At 33.7% G+C, this 20,621-nt stretch overlaps 1 protein-coding gene across 1 annotated transcript in view; it reads right to left on the reverse strand.

Moving 5' to 3' along the window:
• Positions 1–20,621, reverse strand: part of LOC132434263 (copine-8) — a 189,127-nt gene that overhangs the window by 45,582 nt on the left and 122,924 nt on the right. Inside the window, exons 7-9 of the mRNA XM_060025952.2 lie at positions 19,035–19,088; positions 17,951–18,012; positions 2,893–2,939 (exon numbers count right to left, since the gene is read on the reverse strand). Of these exons, the coding sequence (XP_059881935.2) occupies positions 2,893–2,939; positions 17,951–18,012; positions 19,035–19,088 (163 nt within the window). The remainder of the gene's footprint in view (positions 1–2,892; positions 2,940–17,950; positions 18,013–19,034; positions 19,089–20,621) is intronic.

The raw sequence follows: 20,621 nt of genomic DNA on the forward strand, positions 1-20,621 counted from the left end.
CCTTCCTCTTCCTTTTCCAATATGTGAAGAATTGGCATTAATTCCTCTTTAAATAGAGTTCATCAGTGAAGCTATCTATACCTGGGCCCACATAAACTTTGTAGATAGTTTTTATGGGTCTGTTCAGATTGTCTATTTTCTTAAGTCAGTTTCAGTAGTTTGTATCTTGTATTGAATAAAAATTCTCGCCCTTCTAGTGGTGCTAATGTTCATCAATAAATGAAAGCTAACATTTTAATCCAGTTGGATTTTGGTGTATATGTTTCCTATATTACTAAATAAAACACGTGCAAAAATCATTAACTTGAAGCCACAATATTGGAAAATAAATTTATCATGTAGTCAAAGATAAGCTAAATTAGAATTTGGTTTCCTCATCTCTATCTGTAACTCTACTGCTAACAAGTCAAAATGTGTTGATTAGTAAAAGGATTTTTCTAGATCTGAGTTTTCTTATTTGTATAAGAGGATGATGGTTGGGCTTCCCTGGTGGTGCAGTGGTTGAGTCCGCCTGCCAACGCAGAGGATGCGGGTTCGTGCCCTGGTCTGGGAGGATCCCACGTGCCGCAGAGCGGCTGGGCCGGTGAGCCATGACCACTGAGCCTGCATGTCTGGAGCCTTGCTCCACAACGGGAGAGGCCACAACGGTGAGAGGCCCTTGTACTGCAAAAAAAAAAAAAAAAAAAAAAGGATGATGGTTGGAGTAAGTGATCTCTTACCTAAAAATTCTATTATTTTGTGAAATGTGAGTGAATGTGAGAGAAATGTGAAGTGAATTTAATGTGAGAGTTACAGCACGTAAACAATTTGAAAAGAAAACTAGATAAATATATAAACTAATGGCAACTTCTGGTAAAAGTTAAAAAATGAGACTCAAGGGTGTGGTGAAAAGGGAAACCTCCTGCACTGTTGGTGGAAATGTAAATGGAAACAGCCACTATGGAAAACACTATGGAGGTTCCTTAAAAATCTAAAAATAGAACTACCATATTACACAGCAATCCCACTACTGGGCATATACCCTGAGAAAACCATAATTCAAAGAGCCATGTACCACAACGTTCACTGCAGCACTATTTACAATAGCCAGGACATGGAAGCAACCTAAATATCCATCGACAGATGAATGGATAAAGAAGATGTGGCACATATATACAATGGAATATTACTCAGCCATAAAAGGAAACGAAATTGAACTATTTGTAGTGAATTGGATGGGCCTAGAGTGTGTCATACAGAGTGAAGTAAGTCAGAAAGAGCAAAACAAATACCGTATGCTAACACCTATATATGGAATCTAAAAAAAAAAAAAAAAAGGTCATGAAGAACCTAGGGTAAGATGGAAATAAAGACACAGACCTACTAGAGAATGGACTTGAGGATATGGGGAGGGGGGAGGGTAAGCTGTGACAAAGTGAGAGAGGGGCATGGACATATATACACTACCAAACGTAAAATAGATAACTAGTGGGAAGCAGCTGCATAGCACAGGGAGATCAGCTCGGTGGTTTGTGACCACCTAGAGGGGTGGGATAGGGAGGGTGGGAGGGAGGGAGATGCAAGAGGGAAGAGATATGGGAACATATGTATAACTGATTCACTTTGTTATAAAGCAGAAACTAACACACCATTGTAAAGCAATTATATTCCAATAAAGATGTTAAAAAAAAAGAAGATATGGCATATATACACAATGGAATATTACTCAGCCATAAAAAGAAATGAAATTGAGTTATTTGTAGTGAAGTGGATATACCTACAGTCTGTCATACAGAGTTAAGTAACTTAGAAAGAGAAAAACAAATACCATATGCTAACACATATATATGGAATCTAAAAAAAAAAAAAATGGTACTGATGAACCTAGTTGCAGGGCAGGAATAAAGATGTAGACATAGAGAATGGACTGGAGGACACGGGGTGGGAGGGGGAAGCTGGGGCAAAGTGAGAGTAGCATCGACATATATACACTACCTAATGTAAAATAGTTAGCTAGTGGGAAGCAGAAGCATAGCACAGGGAGATCAGCTCGGTGTTTTGTGATGACCTAGAGGGGTGGGATAGGGAGGATGGGAGGGAGGCTCACGAGGGAGGGGATATGGGGACATATGTATGCATATGGCTGATTCACTTTTGTGTACAACAGAAACAAACATAGTATTGTGAAGCAATTATACGCCAGTAGAGATCTAGTAAAAATAAAATAATAATGAGACTCATGTTCTTATGATATATAATAACTGATTTTAAATGACTGTTCTGTTTGAAACAAAGTCACTTCAAAATATAGTTAAAAGTCCACTCTCTTTCCTTTCTTAAAATGTTTGATATACAAATTAGGAATATCCATACATGGGGTGTTATATGATGGTCCATCTGAATTAATTAAATATAAATGTGTTAACATAAGTAATTCTTAAAAATAACTGAGTAAAAGTAAACTAAGCTACTGTACATGTATTTGAATTACATTTGTATAAATTAATACACAGAAAAGTACTATAAAAATGAGGATTATAGTTAGACACACTTCAGAATTGTAGTTATGCATGGAGAAGAAGGGAGTGTAGAAAAAAATGGGGCAGGGTACACAACGAGCTTAACTAGATCTAAAATTTTCCTTTTAAAAATATGTAAAACAAAAAAGACAATATTTCAATATTTAATAAATTTGAATGGGACTATTATGCACTTTTGTTGTATTTCTTATAGTCTTTTGTATACCTGAACTATTTCATAATATTGAAAAAAGAAAAGTTATCTGAAGTTTGTAGGAAACACTTCAGAAGTATGTATTCATGGAAAGAAAACATCTAAACCTCATGAAAATAAATATTTATTTTTTAATGTAATTGCTGATAATTTTTAATATGGGATAGTCATAATACTCACCATTTGATGCAGTAAAATCAATAGCCACTGTGAAATTGATTTGTGTTCTAAAATATAAGTAAATTAGAATCATTAATAACTGAATAACCTCATAAAAAGAAGTTTGATTTCCATTTTTGTTACATTTTTAACATCACTAATTTTCTTAAATGTTATTACTAGCAACTATGTTACAGCACACACTGATTAGTATCAGTTAGGCAGTTTTACAAGCTAAGAACCTGGCAAAATACCTTTACGATCATGCAACTGTAAAATACAAAATAAAGCATCAGGAATAAAAATAGCTCCTAGTTGAAAGCACAATAACTAAGTGAGGAGCTCATAATGAAGTCAAACTATAAATAATTATTTGCCAGTCTCCAATGTCAACATTTATTATTAATTTCTTTTCAAAACTATTCTGTAGTCGATGTGAAATTATTATGTCCTTAAAAGTATGGCATTGCTAAAATAATGTCTAACAATATTGTTCCTTAAACTAATTCCAACAATCCTGAAAACACAGGATTTTCTTTTGCTGTCTTCAGAACTCAAGTATTTCAAATACTGATCAGTGCTCAGTGCTCACAGCATTCCTGTACACTTGCGAGTATTTATAGATATGGATAAATATTTATATAGATGAAATTGTTATATATACTTAAAAATTTCAGCACATGGTAGTTACCCAAAATTATTTTACTGTATTAGTGGTTTTTTTTTTTTTCGGTAGAAACCAAGGAGGTGGCATTCGCATTAAAAATTCACTCTTTTGGATATACCTCTAAGTCTTTCTATATGTAATTCCACTTTCTCACCAAAGAAGGCATAAAAACACAAATAAGTGACAATGATATAATTACTGGGATAACCTGTTGTCATATCTAATTTACAAAATAATTTTTAATTTAAAAAGTAAATAATTTGAAAACATGGTTGCTTAGACTATTTTAAATAACAAATTAATTTTGATACACTGTACAATTGATTTAACACTTCGAAGTTTGAGCTGTTATTTAAATGGTGGTGTGATGATGAAGAGGATGGTGATGATGATGGGTATGGCACTATAGGGTCCCTTGTAGTTCTCTTAGTATAAAGTATAGTAACATTTCCTTCTTTCTATAAAAATTCAGCTGAAAAATCCTTAATACTGCTCAGGTGTTGAAACAAATTCACGTTTTTTCCCTAAAGAATAAACAACCTTTGTTGCTTTACATTAATAAAAACTAATATAGATTCTCTTTATAGCTATATGGTAATTTTTTTCTCAGAGTAGAAATTAGGTTTAGAGGCTAAGAATATAGGCTAATTTGGAGCATAACACTTTTAGCACATAAAACTTTTAGAAAAAGAATCAGTGAAACATTTGGGAGAATATTTTGAGATAATAAATCCCTTTGAGGAACTGAAAAGAACAGTCACCATCAGGACATTGCTTTTTCATTCTGCTGCTAGAGAGAAAGTGACTATAATATAGGGTATAGTATGGTATATTAGAAAGGGTTTATTAGCTTTTGAGTCTGAAAGGACGGGGTTTGAATTTCAGCAACCCAGTTGCTGACATTAGCCAAGTTTTAGAACTCTCAGAAGGCAGGTACCTGGCACATAATAATTAAGCAAGGACGGACAGAAAAACTACATGAAACATTATCTTTGTGTGTGTGTGTATATACATATATATACATATATGTATATATATATATACATACAGACACACATATATATATATATATAAAACATATACATATAGAATGTGTTTTTATATAGCTTTTATCAAATAACCTCATAATAATTTTTAAAGGAAGGTACTAGTATTCTCCTTTTATAGATGAGGAAATCTATGCTCATAAAACTTAACTTTCCACATAAGTAATAAATGCCAGTACTGGAATTCAAATTCACATGTAACCTCCAAGACCATATTTATAAACTCTATGCTACTCTAATTGTACAATTAAATATTTGTGAACTGTCTGGTTATAATAAAACCACAATAAAGGATAGTGATTATTATGTTACAAACTGAAAAATGATACTATACAGATATCCTTAACGATAAAGATGCCAGGGCATAGTCTCATGCTTGGGCAAATCTGTCCTTCTTCTATCACTTATGTTATATACATAAATCACAAGATAATTGTTATAAATGCCTTTTTATGTTCTTTTACTCAAATGACACTTCCTTAGGAATGAAAAATAACTCTAAGCTTCAAGAACATGGCTTTTAGCACATTATAAAAGTCAATATAGCAGTTGTGTCTGGTTCAATCTTCCTTAGGTTTTAGGGATAGACACCTTGTTTTGGCTCAACTCTCTCTTATAGCAGTGTCTACTTTCTACATATTAGAACATCACTGTGTTTGTTGGATGAATGTGTTCATTTTATGACTGTTTCTAATATATTTGCCAAGGTAGCCCAGGATGTGTAGCATAAATACCAACTCCTTAGAAGCATTAGTTGTAGATAAAAAAACCTTCAATAATCAGAGATACAAAGGTCATTTCAAAGCCAGTTGTACCTAGCAAAGCTGCAAAGAAAAGATATGGCTACTAACTGAAGAAGTATACTGTATATAAGAATAAAAAATGAGAGAAAAGTATTTATTTACTGAAACCTTTAGCTAGCTAAACAAACCAAATTATAAAACCAAGTAGATTAGGTACAACAAAAAGTGTAAAAAAAAAAAGAGAGAGAGAAAATTTAAAAAGAAATGAAAGGAAGAGGAAGGAAAAAGGAAGGAAAAAGGAAAGAAGGACAGAGGAGCAAGGGAGGAAGGAAGGAAGGCAGGAAGGGAGGGAGGAAAGAAAGAAGGAAAAAAGAAATAAAGAAAGAAAGGAGGGAAGAAGGCGGGGAGCCAGGCTGTACCAAGAGTACCTATGAAGCTTGAAGCTTGGGACATTCCAAAACAATACAAAAGACAGGTGCATTTAGCACTAAATGATAACTAAGACCATTTGATAATCATGGTGCAACAGAAAATCTCAACAAGTAAAACAATTGTTGATGCATATTTGGTGGTTAATTGATTTCAAGATTTGATTACTTCCTTGTTTCATTCTGCATATCAGAAAGAATCTCACTCCTTTACTGTGTTGAATCAACAGTATTCTAATCAGAAGGGAAATATGATGGCTCACAAATCATTTCATGGTTGTGATAGTCCCTTAACCTATTATCACACCATTTGGATTTTTCCATCTAAAAAACTACAATTCAACAATTATTTATTGAGCATCTTCTGATAGTCAAGCACTGTGTTAAGTGATCAACAGAAAATGGGAGCAAAGCAAACACTATCATTGAACTCATAGAGCTCAATTTCAACTTTCCACAATTAAAAACAATGACAAAACAGCACAGCAGATTATCATGTAATTCACAATCAATAGCCTAACTTAAAACACAGCTGTGCATTTACTGTGGATAACAGCTTGTTCATTCCCATGATTCTTAAACGTTTTCATTCATATTATAATGTATACTTATTATGCCAAGGGCCACATTCTATGTATTTTGAAAATATTAGCTAATAAAAGTTTTAAAGAAAGTTGCTAGCAATACTACAACTTTAGGCTAAAACAGATTTCTTGAAGACTCTGATAAATGATTTGTCATAAAATTAAAATAAATCTTCATCAGTAATTGTTACCTTTCTATTTTTTAAAATTTATTTACTTTACCTTTAATAGTTTTTGAAGCCTAATGTTAGAGAAAAAAGAAGCAACCATGAGTCAAAGTTAAAAAACAACAACAACAACACAACTGAATTCACATGAAATTTCTCTTGACAGAGTATTCATAAAGCTATCACATATAAATCCTGGAGACATTTTGCTTAGGAAGTGTTACTGTAGCTCTCATTTTATGTTTTAGAAGTAGACAAAAAAGAACAGGATTTCAAGAAACCCAGATAGTATAAAAAAGGCACAGCTGCAAATTTTCATGAGTTAGTAGTAACATCTCATGACACTTCCCAATGCATATGCCCTAGTACTACTGAAATATATTCTTGGAAAATGTCCTTATTTCATTCTGCCACCTTTCTGAAAGTTGTGAATGACAGATAAATCAGATGTTAATGTGGAAATCTTAACTAGCACATCAAAGATACATAGAAAACATATGTGCATGTCAAAGAAAGCTACACATACACACATGTATGCACACACACAGAGTGATACCATCTTAGATAACTTTTCTACAGCTGTTATGAATTAATAATCAAGAACTAACAACTGTGATGGGGATGTGCAGAAGGATTGTTTCACTTTCTTCCCAAATTCAAATTCTGTTCAGTTGAACAAACTGAACGTTATCCAACATGAAAGATGAACTTTCTCCACCTTTCTTTAAATTAATCTTGACAAAGGCAGATTCAGACCAACTATCTATTGGAATCTAGAACCCTAAATGAAGTTGAGATGCCCACCCAACTCTAATATTCTTTTCATTCTTGCCTTGCCAATACCGAGACTATGTTTCTGCCTTGATTTAGTGAGATGCACTCTAGCTCACCCTTGGGTTCTGGAACCTGCCCTGAACTCAGGTTCACTTCCTCAGGGACTATTATCCAGCCTAATCCTTCTTGACCCTAGCTCACCATGGGCTAAACCTTGAACTTTTCTGCCTTGCCTTTCCCTCTTTTTTTTTTTTTTTTTCTTTGCGGTACGCAGGCCTCTCACTGTTGTGGCCTCTCTTGTTGTGGAACACAGGCTCCGGACGCACAGGCTCAGCGGCCATGGCTCACGGGCCCAGCTGCTCCACGGCATGTGGGATCTTCCCGGACTGGGGCACGAACCCATGTCCCCTGCATGGGCAGGCGGACTCTCAACCACTGCACCACCAGGGAAGCCCTTCCCTCTTTCTTAAAAGCAGTTCAACTACCTGAATGACAACACAGACAGCTGCCTGACTCTAAATTTTGCTACATCTTCAAAATTCCGGATTCCTGTGCCCATAAACTACTGACAGGATTATTTGTCCTTGACAAGTGAGGTCTGCTAGAATGAGGGCAGGCTTTGAGATACACAAATGCAAATTAAAATACTTTCACCTACCTGCAATATCATCTTTGAAAGGCTATTTAACCTCTCTGCACCTCATTTGTAATAAGCTAGGGTTAACAAAATCTTTCTTGGATTGTTGCTGTAAGGACAAGAAAAGCACCTGTCTTTTATAGCAGGCACTCAAGAAGTAGCTGTTATGATTATTATCACCATATTGAAGCTAGTTTTTTAGAACCCAAGTTTAGCATATTTCTTTGAAAACTGCTGTAATAGTTATCCAATTTCTAGAGCTATCAGAGTTTAACGTTTTTTCTACAACCTGATCCTCCCATGTCAGATTTCCTTTCCTTCACACTGGCTTCTAAGGTCCCAATCTACCCAAACCAAAATAGCACCATAAAGGATCTAATTTTGTTAGAAGGTGTCATCTGGGTACTTCCTAAAACAAAATCCCCCTGAAGGAAGTAATTATAAGCTTTATTTTCCTTCCTATCCTTCCTAAAATTTTGTATTTCTGTGGGATCAGTGAAATGTGAAATGTCAAAAGTAAGAATAAATGTCAAAAGTAAGAATAAAAAAAAAGAATAAAAAAAGAATAAAAAAAAGAATAAATAAAAAAATAAATAAAAAATAAAAAAATAAATAAATAAATAAATAAATAAATAAAATAAAAAGAATAAAAAAAACTGGAGACAAGTGATATGATTCCTAAACTTTTTATGCTAATAGTTTTGGTCCTTATTAAATCTAGTTTTCATAAATTAACAAACCTTTGTACATTCTCCAGGTTTTGAAGATTAATTTCAGTATTATTTTTAAGACAATTAAAGTGTTCCAAAATACAACTTTGCAAGTAGGTAAGCTGATCATCCTGTAGTTCAAGAACTCCTTATCAAGGTAGGTATGCAAGATGGCCAACCTTTTTTCAAATCATTAGTTTAGAAAATATCTCATAAGTGACATAAAGAAAACAACAAAACATATCAACCTCTAACCAAAAAGAGAAGCAGTATCCAATAGAATCTCTTTTTTTTTTTTTTTTTTTTTTTTTTGGGCCACACTGCAGCTTGCAGAATCTTAGTTCCCCAATTAGGGATTGAACCTGGGCCCACAGCAGTGAAAGCACTGAGTCTTAAGCACTGGACCACCAGGGGATTCCCTAGAGTCCCATTTTAAATGAGGTAGTTGCTGAAGAGGCAGGAAAGCTATGAACTTTTAAATTATAGATTGGAGTTTGAATTTCAGAATTACAACTAGCTAGCTAGATGTGACTCATTTGCAAAATTACCATGTCCCTGAATCTCAATTTTCTCATATGATGAAAAGGTACCAGCTACTTTGAAGAAGCCCTCTACTTATCAGAAATAAAATCTTGAAGTACCTGCATATAATAAATATTCTGCGTGCTGCAGGACCAATCTCTTGAGCAACCATGTCATCCTTTCCTTATTCATATTAATCCTTCCCTCTGTTGAGGCAGATGACACTTCTCTCTTTACATTAACATATATATATTTCTTTTTTCATTAATTCTTCCCATAGTGAAGGTAAGTTGTGTATCACGGCTGGGGTAATGAGCCCCCAAGGGTGTAGGCAGTAGAAGGTACATTGTCTGCAGATAACTTAAAAACAATAATGTAATCTACTAATACACAGTCTATATTTTAATATCACCATACACTAGCAGTTCTAAGCAATGTCAGTGATAAATTTTCCCACTCTTCCACAACCTGCCCTTGGTAAACCACTCTTATTTGCTTAACTCTGTTTCCCTTTCCCCTGGCTGCCAAGCTTTCAGTTCCCACCAGAAAGAAACTATTTTAGACACAGCGTGGCTAAAAGTACACACTCTGATAATGAAATATAACTACGAAACTGCCTGGTACAAAATAGATTGTCAATATTTTGGCTAAATTAGCACTGGTTCTGAGGATGAAACATACATGCAATTTCCTTTGACTCTGAAATGTATAGTTCTGAAAAAATCATTTGAAAAATAACATGAGCTGGCAATTAAATCACAATCTTAAAGGCTATAACTGGACATCTTTAGAATTCTCAAGCATGCATTTTGTATATATAAAAATTAGAATCAAGCATTAACCAAAACAGTGTTTATGAGTCTTCTTAATACTTCCATAAGTTTCTTTTCTAAATCACATTTTAGATGAGTTTAGTTTAGATATGACAATGTTTTAGGTGAATGTATTTCTAGAAGGCAGAATGGCTTTACTTTTATTATATTTATACCCATTCAGCACTGCAGGGTTTAGCTCTCGACTTATTTGATGAATGCAAAACACTTGGGTGCCACAACAAGAAGCACTATAAAAAAATCTTAGTTATGTATATTCAGTTTTCAAAAAGAAACTGGACTAGGAAAAAAACTCGTGTTGTATGTTCTGGCAAGATGTGCTCCCTGAGATGACATAGCTAATATAATGCCACCAACTGTATAAAACTAAGGCAAATATTTTATAGCATCATTGCACTTGCTTCAAGTATTTTTAAAAAAATCCTTATGGAGCTCGTTAATAATGACACTTACTTATATTCAACTCACCTTTAAAATAAGCATATTAAGAAGTCCACTTTTAGCCTCTACAATGAGCCTATAATAGGTAGATAGCTTTAATTTTTCTCCTAAGACTTTTTACTTGGAGTGGGATATAAACCTTTGCATATAATTTCAGACAAGTTTTAGATTCAGTGTCAAGAGTTTGGGTTGTGATTGACTACAATGGAAGGAATAACCTGGCATGATCCTCCAAAGAGAATTGAACTAAAAAAAAAAAGAGACTGTTATTGACTTTATAAAGTTGAATATGTCTTTTTCTCTCCATGTCTCTGTTAATTAGGACATTTACCACCAACAATGAGAAAAGACATTAGGACTTTAAACAAATTCAGATTATTCAGAAAAATGATAGCTAGCATTTATCGAGGGTATATGCCATTTAATCCACAGTCACTCTGTGAGATAGGCATTATTGTTATTTTTTCTATTTCATAGAAACAGAAACAGGTTATGCCAACAAAAGACAAATCTAGGATTTGAACCAGGCAGTTAGTGCCAGAACCCAAATTCTTGGCCACTATTATGCATTGCCTTCAGCAACCACTTATTTAACCGACTTGATTTTTTGCCAAACATTTACCCCCTATTTTGATTCTTTCCCAGAACGTGCCCACTTAGGGTCTCCCCTATTATCTTCTCTCATGCTCCCTTTCCGTTAATATGTGAGGAAAATAAGCAGTTCATGCTTCTTATCTTGATCTTGCCTTCTTCCAAGTCACTAAAACCCAGATACAGAGTTGAGATGATTTCTGGCAGAGGCAACACAAAAGCATTTTTTTCTTATCCCGGAAAGCCTGGTCCATCTGTTTTGTTTGGTGATTATGATATGAGGCATGGAAAGAGGAAGGTCACAAGATGATAAAATCTGAGCTAGACAGACATGGGGGTTTGTAATCCAGTTAACTAAATTGTCACACTCTTCATTTAAAATTCCTATTTGTTTTTAATGTTTCATTATGCTAAGAGATTTGGGAAAAAACAGTGGAAAGTCAGGCTTAAAGTGGTTTTCTAATTAATCTGTATTTATTCAGTGGCTACTCTATGTTCAGCTCTATAAAAATATTTTGAGAATGAACAATTAAAATGGTAACCAGGGAAGCTAGCAACCACTGTATATAAGTGGTTGTGAAGCTCATTTGGGACCAGGTGGATGACATTTTGGGCTTTCTTCAGAGGAAGTAAATGACAGTCTATAGGCCTGCAAGTTTCTAATACACTCAATTTTCTGATAAAAGTGTAGATTAGGGTTTCAGGTTGACATGACATTCTGGTTGCTTAGGGGTACTCAGTGTGCACGAGAATTTGAGATCTGTTTTCCCCATTCATCTGCCAGTCAAAGAAATGTGAAAAACTTTATATATATTTGTTCCTTGGTCCTGTTAGTGGTGGAGTGGAGTTTCATGAAGGCGTGAGAGAAATAGAGGACTGAAAGGCAGACAAAACCAAATTGAAACATGATTCTGTCTTCAGATACTCATAATGTGAGCTGTTGTCTGTAGAGGCCAATAAACTCATTTCACAAATAACAATTATTATAAAAATGATGATGTTACCCTAAAGGAGTATTTAGATTTCAGAACTGTCTCTGATTTTCAGTGAATCTGACATTGTCCTTATCAATGATAATTGGGATATTCAATGTCATACATTATGGATTACTGAGTAAACATCTTTGCTTTCCAATTGTATCAGAATTTTAGTATTAAAATCATTTTTAGTAAGTAAAGAGAAATAAAATAACCACAGGAAAAACATACAGAGCATGATTAAAAATAATAACTCCAATGTCGACAACCCAGAAGAGGCAATCCATTTTTTTTTACTCTACAGTAAGACCTCCTTTGTGGATATTATTGTATTTAGAAAATAAAACTCTTTACTACCTCAAGTCATAAATTGTATCTTATGCTCCAGGGAAAGCATGGTTCTGCTTAGCAAAAAAAAAAAGGAAAAAAAGAAGGTCTAAAAATTAAAATTTTCTTTCACAGAGTATTTCCATAAAAATTGGACCTTGTCTGATTGAGAATGCATCTGTCTCATCTGCTCACTGTGTACCTCAATCCATAAACCTTTCTACTGCAGCTAAACACAGTGTGTTAGGAACTGAGACAATGAATGAAAAGTAACACACTAACAACGTGGTTTCACAAACAATCAATCAATCAGGTAAATATCTACATCAATAATGACTACAGTAATGGAAGCCTAGAATACCCAATACTAAGAATTAGACATATAAAGAAGTTCCTTTGAAGGGGAAGATATTAAAGGACTATTGAGAACAATTTTGTTTAATATTTAAATGTGTTCATTCTTAACTATACATAATTTCTACTTGGATTCATGAGAAAACAATATTTTCATAACTTTCTATTCAATTATTTTTTGTGAGATGAAACAAGAAGAGAGATTACATTTTAAAGTGTAATTCAAGAATTTCCTTCTAAGAGTTTAATCACAATCTGTTAGTCCTACATGTTCCACACGAGTCACCTGTTTTGCCCTCTTTGTCTATTCTCATGCTCCCACATGTTGTCCAGTATAAGGAAAATAGTTTATACAATTAATGTAGAGAACAAAATGAATACAGGAAAACCTAAACTAATGTTATTTTGGATAACCCACAGCTAGCCAGAGTACCAATTTAATTGCTGTTACTAATGTTTTATATGATAATCTTCCACCTTTTTTGAAAACATCTAGTTTTACTTGTCAATTAAGATTCAGCATAAGCAAAACTCAACAATAGTTTCTGCTAGACTAGAATATGGTGAGTTCATTCCTGAATTGATGCCACCCAAATTAGCAATAATGATGCTCACCCAAGTTAACAAGAAAGCAATACACAAATACCAGTAACAAATGCTGATATCTTGGTATTTTAAGTTAAAAATGAGTAGTTACTATAATTTTTTATAAAAACAAAACTGAATTCAACACTTGGTTCTAATCACTTCTGAAATATCATACTTATTTAGAAATATGGTGGGACATCTCTTCAAAAGAACTAACCTTGATAACTCCACAAATCTGCAAATAGTTATGACCTCCAAAATACTATTTTGGATTGCTTCGTTGATTGCAGCCCAAATTGTTAGTTAATTTTATTGTTTTTCTTCAATGTAATCACAGGGCAAAAGGCAAGGCCAGATTAAAAAAAGTCTCTTTAGATATGTGCAGAAGAGAAGTGGTGTCAAAGACCAAGATGTGAATATTGGGGAAGTTTATCTGAAGTGTTTACTGTACTGAAGGATGTAGCTCCCTACTACATTTGGTCTTGTGTTTTCAGTTGAAAATACTCAAACTTTTTTGGTGGGACTAGGGAGGAGGGAGCAGGGGAAAAGCAAAAATAGAAGGTTCTGAAACCTGTGTTTCCAAAGATATGGCTGGTTAAATATGGGCTTTCACAAAGGACGTCACAACGGCTAATAAATAGGTTTCACAGATAAAAACTGACAATGAGTTATAATATTTATCTATTAAATTAGCAAAGTTGAAAAAGTACTGATGCTATTCAGTAAGGGTAAGTATATGGTAAACTTGCATACACAGATGTTAGAAGTATAAATTATTATTATTACCCTTTTGTTAACAGAATAATTTAGAAATACCTGACAAATTGTAAAATATGCATACCATTTAAACCAACAATACTATTTCTAGGATGTGACCTTGCAGATATGCTTAATGAAGTGTACAAAAAAGCTATGTACCAGGGTTTACATTGCAGCCTTGTTTATAATATGAAAATAAAATGGATACAACTAAAGTGTGTATCAACAGGAGATTTTTAAACTAAATTATGTACATCCATATGATGGAAAACTATTAAAATATGGTAGATCTATAAGTACTGACACAGAAACATATATACACAGTATATTTAATGAAGAAAATATACATTAGCTTATTGTGCACAGTGCTATCCCACTCATTAAAAATAATGGTGTGTGTTTGGGAATAAATACGTTTCTAACAGTGATTATCTCTAGAGAGTATGACTACAGGGGATTCTAGTTTCATAATAAATTATTTTCATTTTACATTACCTTTTTTTTACCATTTCACATTTCATGTTTACAATGTGAAACACAAATATAGATATTTATGTTTAAAATTTGGGAGATATAATACTTCTTTTCCTCAAAACTGAAAATAAAACACTAAAAAAAAAGTTTCTGTGGTTTCAGAAAAAAGTTACTCTGAAGAGTACCAAATATTACTGAGTTGTTTAACAGTTTACAGTATTTTTTTAGTTGCAAGAGACTAGAAATTCTGACTGATATTATCACAAGAGAGTCAATAGCCATTATTGAAACTATAATAATTAACTGTCAATTATTATAATTAGTTCTAATTTGAAATGAATGTAGTTCATTATATTCTATTTTGCTATTATTCAGAAAGTTTGTGTAATTATGTGTCTGGTCTTAATATAATTTTCCATCATGGCAGTGCATTTATCTACTTGGAGGTTGAGATTTCTTAATAGCAAGGGAAGAAAGTTTACAATGTCTATCTTTTTTGTTTGTTTGTTTGGCCACACTGCACAGCAGATGGGATCTTAGTTCCCCGACCAGGAATCGAACCTGTGCCCCCTACAGTGGAAGCACAGAGTCTTGACTGCTGGACCATCAGGGAAATCCCTTAAAATGTCTAAAAAAATCAATAGGAAATCTGTTAAGAAAAATAAAAGTAATTTGCTGCAATATTTGGAATAGATGCAGCTACATTTCCACACTGGCTTTCATGTTCTCCATTTCAAATTGCTACAATTTGTTATTTTCATACCAATAGAGATTTTTAAGAAAGATTAGAACATAAAACTCTATTCCTCATTTCCTATAATTAGAGTCAGGAATTCTATGAAGTAACCATCATAATAAATACCCATAACTCACAGTTAAATAAGTTTAAATCTTCACAAATATCTGATGGTAAAATTCTTAGATATCCTGCATGCCAAAGCATCATTTTCCCTTAGGCTATGTAAATTAAACTGTATTTTTGACTAGCAGCAATGAGATAGAAAATATTAATTATATGAAGACTGAAAGTTAATAGTACATCAAGTAAGTAAACTTCATTACTTTTTTAGAAAACAGAATTATCAACGTGAATATTACTCATGAGAGAAAGAGGGAGAAGGAGAAAGGAGGTGAGGAGAAAGGGAAAGGGACCAACAGAGAGATGGGTAGAGTTAATAACCTTGAGGCACTTAGCTGTCAGCAGATGTTAGCTATTATTATACACAAATTACACTGTATAGTAAATTGATAGGTTAGAGTAACTTTTTTGTAGGAATATAAGCAATAACTTCAGAGGGAAATTAAATATCATTAAGGTCATGAAAGAAACTAAGGCGACTCATGTAAACTACAGGAAATTGAAGTGATAAGGAGTGTCATGATAAAGCCAGATCTCCTCACCATATTATTAATAAAGTCAGAATTAAAATTTTATGCCCAATTGCTTATAACAAGTCCTTAAGAGCAAAGACGCATAAAGACACAGAATACAATAATTATATTGCTTCTCAATTTGGATTCCATTATTGTGGGACTCGAGGGACATTGTTCCAGCTAATGATTAAGAACTCTCCAGACAATAGGGGCTTCTTAGACAATGGGTGAATTTCCAGGATGTCCGGCCCCCTTCCGAGAAGGAGGGAGATAACAAAATGTAAAAAAGGTGTCTGTCAAAGACCAATCAGGCAGCTGGGGAGAAGGAGGGAGATAACAAAATGTAAAAAAGGTGTCTGTCAAAGACCAATCAGGCAGCTGGGGACAAGTTCCCTCTCTGGTCCGAGCCTAAGCCGGGACCAATCAGCAGGAGAACACAACCAAATCTATAATTTACATACGGGGAAGTGGGAACCTATAAAACTGACATATTCGCGCCCAAAAGAGTTCCTTCTTCGACCTCCTGCGTGAGGACCAAGGAACCCCGGTGCACCGGCCTTCAATAAACCTCTTGCGTTTTGCATCGACTTCCGACTCTTGTTGTTTCCTGGGCGAGTCGAAACTCCTAGGAGACCGCGCAGGTCTAACATTATCAAAGGGACAATATCTATATAATAAGTATTAGAAATAGTGATGAATAATAGGTAAACATGTAATTGTAGTATATTTTAAAATTTTATAAATTTATTATATACATCTTCATATAAAAATGAATTATATGCAGATATTTCTCATGTCCTTTTTAGATAGTATTATATAAAAATTAATATAAGTCCAGTTAGATTAACTATGTAGTAAATTTCAAACTCTATTTCTCCATATCCCATTTGTAAATAAAAAAATGGGTTTTTATAAAACACTTGGGAAGCCAGGATTAGAACAAAGTGTACCTCATAGGTTGGGGCTCCATTTATACACTGACTTCTGTCAGTAAAAGGTCACTAGCATTTCTTCCAGCACAGGCAGTGCTATATAAGTAGGATGTGTGTAAACCAAAAAAAAAAAAAAAAAACAAAAAAACTTGGAGGTGATAAGAAGCATAAAAATGACAGTTGTCAATACTGTTATTGCTTAAGTATTGTAGAAACCCATTTGCTCTAATTAGCCCTAAGAATCCTTAAAAGGAGAATGTGCACAACCAATAAAAGTGATTTATTTGTAATAGATTCTGAAAATTTCTTTTACTGTTAGATTCACATCAAAGTATTACTTGATTTGTACTGCTGACAATACTTATTGGATATTTTTCACACACACACACACACATTACCCACTTCACATGATCACAAAGCAAAGCCAAAAGACAAACAAAACAAAAACTAAAAGGAATTTTTAGTATTTTAAAACTTCAAATCATCATTTCAACATGCAAATTATAGCCAGATCTATCAAGCACTTTTTTTAAGTTTATAAAGAGCGTGCTAAGAGATGTCCATCTTTTTAATCAACTATTAGCTACAGCTACCAAGGAGTTTATTTATACAGGAATCTATTTTTTATGACAAATTCAACTTTCTATTTTCCCATCTTCTAAAGACAAAAATATACACAAACATCGAAATAGTAAGGAGAGTTGGCAAACATTTTTTCCTACTTAGTACGTTTTCTTTTAACTTTATTGAAACAATCACCCTGTAGCTTCTTAGTCTATGTATCCAGGTGGTAGGTTTCAAGATGCCCATATATAGCAGAGATTCCCCATTTGGGCAAGTATAGCTTTTGTTTGTTTTGTTTTCTTAACAAAGAGCAAAAGGGGGTAAGCTCTCTGTTTTGGGGGAAACTGTCTTTGTTCCTTTGGTCCCCCTCATTCTCTCAATCCTTCTTTGGCTTGACAACACTCTAGCAATAAATCAGCATTGGCAAAACAAAACAAAAAACCCCCCAAAACCCTGCTTAATTATAATTAGTAAGAGGCTTATATACGTGATGTCTCTGACTGCTGTTGTCATGAAGTTTCTAAACACATTCAAACTTGCCTCTCACCATTTCTTAAGCAATGAAACAATTTCAGAGAACGACTTACCCTCCCTTAATATAGTCAAGGAATGAAACTTCTGTTTCTACCACGAAAGAAAGTAACGTGACCTGAAAAAAGAAAAGAAAAAGGAGGCAGAATTACCTGCTAGTACTAATTGCATCCCCAAATGGACTTTTTTTCTGTTAGAGAGTAAATCATGTTTCCTAGTATTTTGAAAATTAATAAAGATATTATTCTTTATTAAAATTTACTAGGACTGATTTTTCTTACATTTAAAATTATCAGAAGAAAAGGGGCCAAAAAATTAAATGACTCCTTCCTATGACCAGTTTACTTCCTTTGAAGAACAACATGCAAATTATCTACAAGGACACTGTGTTACTTCCCATTTTAAATATAAACGAAAGATGAAAGGAAGCTAGAAAATGGTTAAAACTAAAAAATCAAAATCAGTGAGCTAAACCATATAAAAAGAAATGGGTATTTTTGTCAGGGACCTGTAATGAGGCCATCTAATATTTTAAGTGCCTTGCTTTATAAAAATCTTTTAAAAGAAAACTTGGAGGGAACTTATACTTTCTTCTCCCAAGGACAGTTAATCATAGGATAAAATTTTCAGTATATTTTTTATCAAAATAGGATGATTTTGATTTTTCACAATTTTAACATACTTTCATCTTTGCACCTTCCTGTACTGATTTAGTCCAGCATTTCCACAGAGTTGTCAATTTTAATGCACTATAAACAAATACTTTCACATCTTATAAAACAAGTCTTAAGTATAGCCTATGAAGAGTATAATATTTCTTATTACAACTTACACTTTTTCAGGTCTACTTGATTTTCTCTAGTGTGATTTTATTGAATGAAGAATTCATAATAAAATTTCATCTTCTCTCAGAGGCCATTCAACCCCTAGGACAACTTGCAGGAAGCTGGGTCGCTACCTCCTATAATGTGTTCTCCATTACAATTCCCATAGCAAGTTAATTTTTTATTATATACATTCACATTAAAACTCTAAGTGAAACAGTGCAGTTTTTAGTAGCTTTTATTCAATACAAAGTGTTATATATATTTTTTATTCATTTATTTGAATCCTTAATGAATAACATAAAATTTGACTTACTGTTCCTGAATTAGTATATTTCTTCTTTTTTCCTTTCTTTTTGGGATTTATCACCTTAAAGAGCAGATAAAACAATTACAATGTCAGGTTTCATACTGAAATATTTTAAAAATGTGTAGTCCAACCTGGTGCCTTTCACTTATTGTCATGAAGGCATTTATTTATTCCCTTACAAATGCCTTTAGTATGACTGCTAGATAGTCTATCAGCCAAAACTTCTCTGCAAAAGTTACTAGTGATCATCTTACATCAAAATATATTTTCAGTAATATTCTTACAGTAATATTCTTCTTAGTAACTTTATGCATTGATTATCCTACCCATTTACATCTTCTTGATGTGAGAGAGATTTTTAATATTCAAGGTCCCAAATAATAGTGATTGCTCTGTAGAAAAACTATGGGTTTCTCTAATAAATAAAAATATATCCAAGAGACATAATACGTTTTATTTGATTAAATGCACTAACATGACAAATCACCCAAATATGTGAATATTTATGGGCTCTACTTATTGCTTTTAATGGTAATAATTTCCATCAGATACATAATAACGTGTAAAAGTTTGGAGTACTTGTGGGAGTCCCGGTGGGAGTCACACCGGTTCACAAACTTAGAAATAGGCTGACTGACTGAGGACCCAACTGTACACCCTGAAAAGGAACCATGGCCCAGGACCACCCTACTGAACAAAAGTACTGGAGCCAGTCTCATCCACCCAGCACCAGACATAATCCACACTCACCTGAGCCCCTAGTAACAAGCATACCGACTGCAGATCCCACAGTAGACCTAGCAACAGCCTTAAAACTAGCTCCAAACCAGCACAACTGCAATTCTGAAAGTAGTCCCATAAGCCTGGGGAACCACCAGGAGAAGGTCTTTACCTGCCAAAATGATCTGTAAAGCAGTAGGAGGTGTTTATTTATTTACTTATTTGTTTTTATTTTAGGATTTTATTTAATTTTAAGTTGGGTCTAAATGTTATTATCCATGGGCTTTTCATCATCCCATTTAATTCTGCCTGGCTGACAATCATACCCTACAAGGTAGTGAAGCTAACAAAACATCCATAGGGACCACCTCCTCTTTGTCTCATCTTATCAGCAGTTATAAAGACTCTTTACAAGAATATAAAAGTAACTTGTGTGTTTTCCTTTTTGCACAAAGCCTTTAAAAGAATAAATGTAGAAAAAGATTTTAGCCATTATTGGAGTCAAAAACAACAAGAACCCAAATCTAATTACATCCCAGCTCCCACAGTTGCTAATTGTTTCCGTTCCTTAGATGCTCCTGCTGCTTGGGTTGTTTCTGGTTTTGTTTTTAACATTTGGTTTTGTTTTATTTTATAATTTTTTTCAATTTTGTTCTTTTTATTTTTAAAATTTATTTTTTATTGAAGTGTAGTTGATTTACAATGTTATGCCAATCTCTGCTGAACAGCAAAGTGACTCAGCTTTACATATATATACATTCTTTGTTTAATATTCTTTTCCATTATGGTTTATCTCGGGAGATTGGATATAGTTCCCTGTGCTATACAGTAGGACCTTGTTGTCTATCCACTCTAAATGTAATAGTTTGCATC

The sequence above is a fragment of the Delphinus delphis genome, chromosome 11, assembly GCF_949987515.2.
Source record: "Delphinus delphis chromosome 11, mDelDel1.2, whole genome shotgun sequence".
NCBI classification, from domain to species: Eukaryota; Metazoa; Chordata; class Mammalia; order Artiodactyla; family Delphinidae; genus Delphinus; species Delphinus delphis.